Source organism: Diadema antillarum, unplaced genomic scaffold (assembly GCF_040938485.1).
Source record: "Diadema antillarum isolate AM-2024a unplaced genomic scaffold, OU_Dant_1.0 seq00000429_RagTag, whole genome shotgun sequence".
In the NCBI taxonomy this organism is placed as follows: domain Eukaryota; kingdom Metazoa; phylum Echinodermata; class Echinoidea; order Diadematoida; family Diadematidae; genus Diadema; species Diadema antillarum.
Genome location: NW_027271410.1, coordinates 186,097 through 198,277, shown reverse-complemented (window position 1 = coordinate 198,277; position 12,181 = coordinate 186,097). Strand labels below are relative to the sequence as shown.

The 12,181-nt window shown below is 39.3% G+C and overlaps 1 protein-coding gene across 1 annotated transcript; it reads right to left on the bottom strand.

The window, feature by feature from the left end:
- Nucleotides 1-10,276: 10,276 nt before the first annotated feature.
- Nucleotides 10,277-11,065, bottom strand: LOC139732509 (dynein light chain Tctex-type protein 2B-like). The gene has a single exon (XM_071643368.1). It carries the CDS (start codon nt 11,063-11,065, stop codon nt 10,277-10,279), a length of 789 nt encoding a protein of 262 aa, XP_071499469.1.
- Between the last annotated feature and the right edge of the window lie 1,116 nt (nt 11,066-12,181).

Sequence of the window (12,181 nt, the reverse complement as noted above, 5' to 3'; positions counted from 1 at the left end):
ATTCCTTGAGTAAAGGAAATTCAAAAGTACCCTCATATGTCGTTGCTAAATATCCCCATTCCTCCCAGCTAAAGTTTGACGAAATGTAATGGATATAATATGGTTTTTATGAACAAATATTGCATAAACTTTGACTTTTTTTTTAAAGGAAGGGTTGATCTTTCAAAAACGCAGGGTGATTAATGGTTCTTTGAAGCCTGCTTCTGCTTCGGTTATTATGCAATTGGGATAACAATATTTTTTGCCTGTTGGCGAGAGTTGGAGTTTGTTGTTGTTGTTTTTTTGCATTGTCACAATTTTTGGAGTATTGGCCATCACAAATTAATGTGTGCTCTAATCGAGAACTGTGCCAGTTGTGTGGTTATGAACAAAAAATGGTTACGAACAAGAGTAGAACCTGTCTATGTGAACCTCTATTCCTGGTCCAGTTTCCGCAGGCGCAAACCATACATGCTGTTTATTTCTTTGCATGCTTTTTTTCCCCCATGTATGTTCAAAGTGTTATAGGAAACATACACGAAAACAAAACAAAATTGGTGCCTGCTTCTACTTCCGTTTATTTCTCTGGTCATCTCCATGCAAGTGTAGGTATGAGACAAGTAACTGCATTAGTGTCACAAAAACTTGTTTGATTTTATTCTTCCGTTTCAAACTTGTATGAGTAGGGACTACTTTCAGGAGCACTGTACGTTCTGTTAAAAGTAGATTTCATTTGTGCATGACAATCAGATATGGTATATGGTAAGAAATAGGTTGGTTTCTAGTATTTATTTAATATATTTCGACAGCTGTACGGGACGGAGAATGTGGAGATAGAGTTGGCGGTTGCTGTTTGTGTTGTGCCCCCTCTTAGTAATGAAGTGGAAGGGTACGTCACTGTTGCTGCAGCAGCCACTGTGCCTTGCCTGAAACCCGCCCCCTGCCCCTTTCCCCCTTCCCCCTTCCCCCTTTCTGCCCTCCCCTCCTACCTGATATGCCATTAAGCAGAGATCAACAGAACAAACAGAACAACAACAACAACAAAAGTAGAATCAAAGAAAGATGGCTGCAAAATATACTTTGTGGCAAGCAAGGGGAAGTGAAAAAAAAAAATGGAGGATATACTGCACCCTTTCAAAACCAAGGCATTATTTCATTTGAAAGCAGCTTGTAGTGGGGAAGGGTATTGCTATATGCTCTCCTCCTCTATTTTTTGCTTCCATCTGTCTAATATTTTCCACTCCTGTTAATCCCAAACATGCGACAGACTCGCTCATGTGTTCATTTCTGTGAAATGGTCATAAAGACAGTCTTTTTTTTCCTTTTTTTTGCAAGGTCTCCGTTGGTTGTTGCTGTTTGTCGCAGTCATTCTGTTTGTTGGCAGAACTCTATTTACCTCCCCTCGTCTTCTCGATCACAGTCATGTCAATTTTTTTAAAACATGTCGTTTTGTCATTGTTATTGTTATTGTTTGAATGAAGTGGAGGTGAAGACAAAAGATGAACATACTAAGATACATTTAAATCCTGTTCTTGCTAGATATTATTTGTACAGTTTTGTGTATATGGAAAAGATGCTATCATTATTAAATGCAAGAAAAGAGTAAATTGAACCTTTGCTCTGCGTGAACCTGGTGTTATCGATAAGCGTTTTGTCTCGATCTGTGCTTGAAAGTGTGAGGAGTAAATAGTGTGGCCTTGTAGTGGAATGTGCGTTCCATTGGTTGTTATTCCTCAAAGTGTTGCCAGCAGAACTCAGTCTGAGAATGATCCGTTAATTCATAGCTCTGCAGGTCAAGTTGTTGGGTTGATGCGAGTTTGTGAGGGATAAGTTGTTGGTTAGTATGAGTTTGTGAGAGAAACGTTGGTTGATGTGAGCACTGACCCTACCACAAAATCCTGTACGGTCCATGATGTGAGTTTGTGAGGGAGAAGGTTGATGTAAGTTTGTGAGAGAGAAGTTGTTTTATGTGAGTTTGTGAGGGTGAAGTTGTTGGCGTTGTGATTGTTACTGTGGCGATAATTATCATTGTGTAGCAACTATACCCCAGTATTGACAGGTGCCCCTTGTACCGTACCTGGCAATGTCTGGTTAAAAAGAAACATACAAGAATGGGTACATTATGATCTGTTCCAAAGCGCATTGGGTGTGTGTGTGTGGGGGGGGGGGGGGGATGTTAAAACGAAAATGAACAAAGGAGTACCTTGTTGCATCAGTATACCACAGGTGTTTAAATCTGTCTCCAAAACACCTTCACACAGAGCACGGGATCCAAATTTATGTACGCTATTAGTTTGAATGGGAGCACTTATTTGGACTGCTGGCTGAATTTTCCATCTTCTTTCAATTTGGCGCAAGTCATTTTTCAGACTCTGGACAATGAGCGTCAGTGTTCAGTCAAGCGTGAACAAAAATTTGTTTTGTTGATTGCACTTGATAGATGAGACTATTGGGCATCCATAAATATGAAAAAATCTTCCATATATTTTGAAATGTAATTTAGACAATTTTTTTCTTCAAAAGTTTAACTTTTTTTTGATACGCCCTGTATATATATATATATATATATATATATATATATATATATATATTCTTGTTAAAGGGTTGAGGAAAATAGGTAATCACGTTAAAGGACAAGTTCACCTTCATAAACATAAGGATTGAGAGAATGTAGCAATATTAGTAGAACACATCATTGAAAGTTTGAGGAAAATCAGACAATCCGTTCGAAAGTTATGAATTTTTGAAGTTTTTGTTCAGTACCCGCTGGATGAGAAGACTACTGCAGTGTATGAATAACTTAGATGTTACATGCGTACAACAATATAAGGAAAATATAAAGAGAATTTCACAAAATTCCATCTTTTTAAAAAAGTACACATTCCCCTGACTCGTTACCGACAAATGTTATGGGTAATATTATTCCCCCTGCCTTTAGAAAGAGGCAAGTCAAGTGCTCTTTTATTATGCGAAAAAAAGTGAAAATATGTTGAATTTTCTTTTACATTTTCTTTATACTGTTGTACACATATGACTGTTTATGAAGGTGAACTTGTCCTTTAAAGAAGCACTAACACATACCAATAACAGCAGTCATTGAGTTCGTTCTCGCTTTCCCACGTCACTGAAGCAAGGAGTACGTGCCACAGTTTTTTCCATGACCCGTTAAACTACCCGTGTCCTGTACTACAATGGGGCAGCAATAAATTTGACCAGCAATTTGGGTCGGCATCGGCCGTATCGGCTGTAAATGGCCAATTCGTTCGTTGTCACAAGCAAACTACAGTAGCCCAAACAACGCATAATGCGCAATCCGTTATCTCGTACTCATATGCAATAAACATAACGATGATGGATTTTTTAAGAGACGTAAATCATTACATTGAGAATATAAATCGCTAGATCTTTTACTACGTCTTCGACCATTGATTGTCTTTTTAAGATCGCAGCACCCCTTTTGGGCGCCGACGAAACGATTACGATCACATGACGAAATACGCCGAGTCCTCATTTATAACCTCAGCTTTTGTGTGACCAGTGGCGTTTCGGCTGGACGGGAAGACATTGCGTGAAGGGAAAAATCTGGCTAGTGGTTTTATTTATTCATTTGTCCCCTTTGCTTCGCCGGAAAAAGCATAAAATCTACCATGCAGTGACTATTTCCTTAATAGTCGAGGATCTGTCCTTGGTTAATCATTCATTAGTGTTTCTTGATCACTGAATTACAATCGGATGCCACCACAAACAATCTTCATTGTGCCGGTGATAAACCACGTTGCGTTTGGAGATGCTGTTCTTTTTTCTTTTTTTCGACGGATCATCCAACGAGCTCTCCAACTACGAGTCATACGATTTACGAGCTATGACGTTGAAAAAAAAGGTCCACGAGTCATACAGCCCACTTGCTAGACAATAAGTAAAACAGGCTCCTGAGATAGGCACTATGCAAATATGGCCCCTGAGCTCGACATTATACAAATGAGGCCCACAAGCTCGATACTACATACAACACGATAGGAACCGATATGTAATTTCGAGCTCGTGGGCCTTATTTGTTTTATAGCGTGTAGCTCGTAGACCGTATAGCTCGGGGGCCTGGTTCACTTAGTGCCTAGCTCGTGGGCTGTGTGACTCGTGGGTATCGAGCTTGTGACGTGCACCTTTTGCTTTACTTTTTAAGATCTTCCTCGTCTTTATGTGTGCGTGTGTGTGTGTGTGTGTGAAATGTGAAGTTCTTTAATTCAAAATTGTTTTTTTTTTTTTTTGGTGCAGTCTCCACTCCACATAATTGTATTTAAATAAGGGATACTGCAATACAACACGCAATCATGTAATCGCACTCCCAGAACATTGATAGGAAATAAATGACGATTTGAATCATGATGGACTATTTAAGTACAATTTAAATTCTTGTCATGAATGAATCCCCGCTATATTTGTTGGTGTATTTATTTTCTGGTTCGTTTATCTGTGACATTAAAGGGGCTAGACGCCGATAGAAACATCGGCGCGTATCTGAAGACAAGGGTCATTTAGATTAGATTTACAACGTTTCCAAGGTTTGGCAGATTGTGTGCTTGTTCCCCCGTCATGCAGGCAAATATTTTTTGATTAGCGGTAGCTCGCCATGGCGACTCGCTGTGGAGATAGCAAGACCCCTGCACCCTTGCGTTGCTGCCCGATAAGCGATGTTCCAACGTCCGCCATCTGACCGAGATCTACCGTAGTCAGCATGTGATTGTGCGCAAGGAGTATCATGAGACTATGCTACACATGGGTGGGAATGACAGATATGATGATGATGATGATGATGATGATGATGACAGAAAATGGTGATGAAGGATTTGAGGAGTAGGAGGAGGAGGAGGAGGAGGAGAAATAATGAAATGAAGCGAAGGAAGATGATCATGCATACGGTTCCATGACATTTGCTCCCGCGACAATTGCCCTATACTATGAAATATCTGCCAAATACTTAGTATACATTCTACCTACAAACATTACCCTAACCCTAATCCTAATCCTCACATCAAACTAAAGCTAAAACCCTTTACAACCCTAACCCTTCAAAGGCATAATTTACCATTTGCAGATGAAACAAAAACCCATCATTAGTGCTTTAAAATAGTTCTTGATTATGAGTTAGAGATAAATACAACCACTGTAAAAATTTGAATCAGTAAAATCGATATTAAGTATAGTTAAAAATACAACATGTGAACAATATTTAGAATAAGAATGTTTCCAGACTAAACTGTCTACAGTTACGTTTTATTGAGCAAAATACAGATATCTCCTTATATCTTAGGCTTTATCACTAAAATTTTGTATGAAAGTATGTTTTGTGGTACAACAGACCTACACATGTGCATTAAATGTTATATCTCGAGAAAAAAAAATAATTACTGTTCCCAAAGGTAACAGGACCTGGAGAAAATAACATCGGAGCAATAATATATTGTCGCAGGAGCAAATGTCGTTCCACCACATTATACTTAAAAGACATCATGGACCTACAACGTAGGTCCATTGATGACACTAACTGAACTGACAGCGTGTCAAAGGAATTTGTGGTCATGAAATGGAAGTGGCAGTATAAGATGGTTGTCACTGGCAATGGTTGTTGTTGAAGGTGGTTGTGGTAACATTTCTCACAATAGAGAGATATAAGTGGTTTGCAGGCTACGTAATCGTGCTTATAGTTGAGATTTGGGCAAGGATACTTCTGATGGTAATGGTGTAGGTTGAGGTGTTCATGGTGATTTAGTTTGTGGTGGCGTCGCTGGTAGTGTATATAGGGGTTTGTGACAGTGTTGTCGGTGGTACATACAAGTATAATTTTGTGTTGGTGTACGGGTGCACTAGCGTGACTATTTCGCTATAAAACGTGCAATTTTCGTTCATTAAAATTTTGTTGCTCAACATTCTTTATCATATGAATAAACAATGTGACATGAAAAGCCTAGGTGGCCTCCTGGATTAATAGGAGACACAAGGCAAAGACAAAGGACAGTACAGTAGATAAATAATTACAGACATGATCCTCCGTCCTAATCTATCATTATCATCTCCACACACTGGTTTGTTTATGTTGTGATCCTTGTAAACTACTGTGTGTATTATGATAAATTTGACTTGACCAAACCCTCAACAAGAGATAATCAGCACTGGGCAAGGGGGTGGAACTCGTGATATTTTGTACCTTTCCAAATCTATAATGTACACTGTTACTGTAAGAATGACATCTTTATGTTTTCTCACATGATGGTCGGGTCAGTAAGAAGAACCATCGGAAAGGTTCTCTGTTTGTTTGTTTTTTTAAGCAAAGGCAAAATCGTAAAAAAGTGTAATCTACTTGCATGTATACATACAACTTTTTGTCACAGGCTAGGTCTTTTCCTGTTCTTCATCTTCCTTTCATATCTAAGTCAACAAGAATTACGTGCTCGGAAATTTTGAACGAACTCACGTCTCTGCTGCCATTAAACAACGTATTTTCTTGCATGTATAAGTGCGCTTTGATAACGTCCATTCAAGTTCCAAAGTCATATCACGGCGTGTGAATAATCATTAATCACAGTTAATGAATAGGAAAATTATCGCACGCGTTGTTTTGATAGCTCAATATCATTTTAATGTGTGTATTTTGACACCCGTTTTTCACACATCGGTTGCAAAGACTACATACGTGACATCCTTTTAACGACGAAACGCGTATAGGTTTGTACGTTATTATCATTGTTGAAATATTGTATACACTTACTTCGATAGTTCTTGGTGAAACTTGGTGGAAGTTTTCTCCTCTGAAAATATCATAATCTTCAAACAATTTGTTTATTTAGCAATCATTTTATTCTCCCTCAGCCCAAATATGAATGTTTTGGAACCGCCAGAAATATGCTACTTCTATGTAGTCATTCACATGTTATGAAAGGAGACGTATACAAACACCATTAATGTATGCAAGCACAATTTAAATCGAAATATTGCTGGAAAAGCTGCTGTAAATGACATAAATGTTTTCAACTGCAATTTCTGTAACAGAACTCTATTTTCTTGAAGAGAAATCGCCCCTTGCCAGTACATTCACGTCTGCGGGAGTACGCTGAGAGCACGGAATACTTATTTACACATACTCATGTGTCAAATTATTTCCATATCACATAGAATAACTACTTTGTAGGTCAATTAAGAATACGCTGGAATGTGGGTACTCACTTATGATGTCGTTGTAGAAATTTCACTATTTCAAAACAAACAGTTTTACCGTTACAGTTCTAGAGGGACGGATGGCAATGAAACATCTTACAGACAAAGAAAACAGAAAGCATATTCATAATATCAAAATCTTTCATTATAAGTAACATCTTGATTACCTCAGGTGCGAGTTTCCTTCACTTTGTCTCCCTCTACAAATTGAATTTGTTAAGATCGCAATTGCTGATCTGTAAATAAATAAAATAGAGGGAGACAAAGTGAAGAAAACTCGCACCTGAACCTTCACCCCTCTAAATAATATGTTTCTTTCATCTTGATTACTTGTTAGTTAGGCATGGGTAATCTAGCAGCATATGATAATCGTCAGTTTTTCATTATGAATCACTAATCATCATTTTATCAGACACTTTACTATCTACTACAGTGCTATATATTTTTGAAAATCTTATCACTTTTACTACAGTACCAATGATACACCATTTTCGTCATCTACATCATATTCAAGAAATGAACGTGCAATTTACAAAAGTTAAAAAAAATCCATACTGATAACAATTCATTTTAAAAGATATCATTATCATTGATTGAATTATAAAGGGAGAATTATCATGCTGCTGCTTACACCACACTGACACTGTGGATATTCTTTTCACATTTACAGTTGTCTACTCTGCGTGTGTATTCTTCCAGGTTTAATCTGAAGTCTGTATTAGAAGAATATGTAAAGGTTTACCAAACGCTTCAAACTAATCAATAATTGATATTGCATATGGATAACATTTCGAATTCTTTAACCCATTCTGGGCCAATGTGTCAACTGATGTGCACAAATTTTGCACACAAACCTATTAATAAGTAATCAATGTGGCACACTGCATTTCAGTCATCTGTTGTGAGGTCATTTGGTCTATTCTATACCAATGTAATTACGTCATAACATAATTGTGACTACTACAGGAATAGAAAGGAACAATGTGTTACCACCATGTCGCAATGCCACGATAACCCTCATGTCAGACTTCATATCATGCCAATGTGTGCAACTCCACTTAACACTTTTATACCATTTGACTTCTATGTGTAGTGGAGTTATTATCAGGTGTATAATATGATGGGCGTATACATGCGGTGGTGTGACCAAAGAACTGAGGCATTATACTGCGACACAGATAGGTTGTAGCGTTTAATCACGTTACCATGACTACGCAGCCATGGATACCAAGTTCCGTTACGTAATATCAAAACCGTTATTAACCACCCTTTTGTAACAACGATGCGCTCCACTTAAAGAGATGTTTGTCTAATCCATTAACATTCACAAGACGAGGGAGCTCACGTTCATTTGATATTACACAGCTTCATTATCTCAGTAGCGCAGAGTTGATAATGTATACATTACCAAGAAACAGGGAGAGGAGAACAAAAGAGTTACTATACACTTCGACATTGCGTCAATACCACAAAAAAGCAACGAATTTATTAAAGGGATGGTACAGTTTATGAGATGTGGCTTCAGATTTCCTTCGCTTTTTATGATAATTTTTTTATATAATGATACCCTCTAAAAATTTTGAAAGAGCATGTAATTTCAGAGAATTCATCAAAGTCTAGTTGAAAAAAAAAATAGTTTTGAAATGGCTGAGATATCCAAATCTAAACGATCCTAATAAAAGGTGGGACCCATCTTTTAGTAGAATTGCCTCTTTTTCTTTGTTTTTGGATATTTCAGCTATTTCGAAACTGATTTTCATCAAATAAACTTTAAATTCCTCTAATAAGTGTGTGCTCTTTGCCATTTCATACAGTGGCTTATTACGTCTCGCAAAAAGTTGAAAGCTGAATTCTTACCTCAACTGATACTATACCAATCCCTTAAGTTTAATGGATACGTTTATGACAAAGAGTGGAACAGAAGAACAGATAATAAGAAAGTTGACTGGAGTTCTTGCCCGAAACAGCTACAAGTAATGCGTGAAAACTGAATTTCAAGCGTGGGAATGTTTGTGTGTGTTAAAGAAGCAGCTGGTCATTATGGCTTTGTTCCTCGGAAAGACATAAGGTAGCCAGAGCTTGGAAACGGTTGGTTTAACTGAGTTGAATTTATATTTAGGAAATTTTACGACTAAACGTTAACGGGTGTACAAATAGTTTGAGATCCCACCTTTCATTAGTAATTACTATTATATTTGCCTTTGTCTTTTTTCTTTGCTTTTAAATTGAAGTCCTGAGAAAGAGTAAATTTCTATGGCAACACTGCATTCTCCTCAAACTCAATGTCTTTGAGGTTAGCTCACGCAACGTGATAAGTTGTGCGATTGACAATGGGGGGGGGGGGGAGCATGAAAAAAAAAGTTTTAGATTTCAAAAGTGCATCCATACACTGGTGCTATTTGTAACTTTGTTGACTGGACTCACGCGGGCAAATAAACCGTTTTTATAAAACATTCAGATTTCATGAATGCCTGGTATAACAAATGTTGGTCCTGAGAGTCACGGCACACTTGCCTGAGGATTGCCCGACATAGCGACAACTAGAGGATGCAAACTGGATTCCACGTACTGAAATTAATAGAAGAATAACGAGAGAATTGAAAAGTTCATTATTAAGTCCTTAGGGAAACTGTGAAGGCCTAAAGGTTTGTTAATACAATAGTGACCTAGCCTTTTATTTCTATAAAACATCGAAATACATAAAATAGCGTAAGGGAGTTAGCATTGATGGATCACTAAAATTGGCCCTCACACGAACATACTTTCGTTGACAACAATGCCATCTTCACGGAGGTAAGTGGTGTCAGTTCACATGGCAATTGTTTCCCCGGTGTAAATGAAATGAATAACGTCCCTCATGATATTGGTATAATGGGAACTACAAAAGTTTTTAGGCAGGTGACATGCATAGGCAGTCATCTTCAACTGACTGTATTGCAATCAATTGACGGCTTGGAGTCACTTCGGATAAAAGTGTGTCCATTTTGCATGTATGCATCATTTCCTTTCTTCAACAACTCTTTCTTTAACACACCAATACAACATAATCACAGATTTGATGACAGTGACTGACACGTTAATCTGGTCTTCAGTCTAGATATATTCCATAGACAGTCACGATCACGTACATTGTTTTGTTTTGATCAGTGACCGTAGCGAACCCGTCCGTGTCGGTATTCCACAAATAGCGGCTGGCGAAGACGATCTCCTGACCAGGCATCCGCGATCCGATGTCCACGTTGACGACGAAGCGATATCGCTCGAAGGTCGACAGCGATTTCACCCTCTGTTTGACGGTGTCGGAGATGGCCTCTGCCAGCACTGCTGCGGTCTTTGGATTGTAGGTCTCTTTCACGAAGAGGGAATCCAACACTTGTCGTATGCATTCCTCCACCTTTCCAGGCGCAAACTTGTGGCCAAATCTCGGCTCCAGACGATAGGAATTTTCAGTCTCTCCGCAGGTCTCCGGTTTCCCGCGCAAAGCGCCGACACCATCGTAGATTTGTCGACATTTCCACCACATGGACGTGGTGATGTCCTTTCCGAAGTACAGCGTCGAACCACGTTTCATGTTCAGCTGACTCCCAGCGCGTTCCCGAACGAGCCCCGCCTGCGCCGCCGGTGCCCGCCGATTTGTCGATGTCGCGACCGAATTAGCGTCGCTCTCGCTGGCCACATCACTGAACGTGACCGAGCGCCCCTTCGACGTCGATGCGGCTGGCTTCAGAAGACGATCCATCTGACGTCGATTGTCGAGACTGATCCTCCCCTCTCGAGATTCCTGGCCGGTGGGGATGCTTTGCCTTGCACGCAACAAAGGTATTTTGCGTTGGCTTTCACTGGCTATTGCGTCCAAACGATGTTGAAATCCATCCATGCTTCTCAAAAAACTTCAACTCTTAAACAGGTCGCCTTGGTTACCTTTTCTTCAGCGATTTTCCGTTTGCCATTTGGAGAAGAAGGTGTTAAGACTAATGAGTACAGCGAGAGAAGCACTCCGAATTAGAGGGGGAAATCATTCACATCCAAAACACAAAATAGCATACATTTCGTGGTCTGTTCAGAATAAACAAGCACATAATATCTCTGCAGTAAAATCCGTATGAATTCAGGAAAACGCAGGTGTAACATTCATGTCTGAGAGGAAAATTCTTAGTTAAGAAGGTTTCAAGTTTGCTGCATTACAATATCAGAACGTAGTGCTACTTGGCTCTGTCCATCAACAGGAGAAGAATGCGGGAACAAAGAACCTCTTCGACTAGCCACCAGTGTTGCATGTATGCAGGGGAGTTCTGTGTCAACACTAACATGTTCGAGGGGGAAAAATAAATAAATCTTTGATTGACTGTAGCGAGCGGAATGCTTAATGAGCCACTTCGCGTACGACCTGGAAACCGATTCGTTACGTTTCCGCGCATGAATTCACGGTGATTATCTTTTGTAAGTCCAAACACGAATTGGGAAACCCTTTTATACACACGTAAGCAAAGCAGGCAGCGTTCTTCTCTTTGAAGTGTTTGCGATCGCGATACGACACCGATCCGGTTAGTCTACATGTCAGAAAGGAAGTTGGTCCAGCGTCGAGGCCCTCCATTAATAAATGAAATTTGAACGGTTTTGTATGCACTGTCCATTGATGTCGTCTGCTCATTAGGTCAATATTGACTTTGTGCATAGTTGCAGGTATTTTTGGTGTCACATCATTCATATGTTTCTGCATTCTACAGGGATTTTACAATTTTGTTGCATTCTTGGAGGCATTCGTTAAAGGGAAAACAATTAATTTACTTCTGATCAACCAAAGAATACGACCCACGTTTGAACTCCGTTACCCATTGGATCCCGGTTCAGTTTTCATTTGACCAAACGACTTTCGACAAACCTACGGCATGCACGACAGGCTGACAGGGTAATTATTAACAAACGTGGGTCTTTTACGAGGCATTCGAATTTGTGCGTACTTACCAGACAAGTGGTACCTACAGACAGTGCT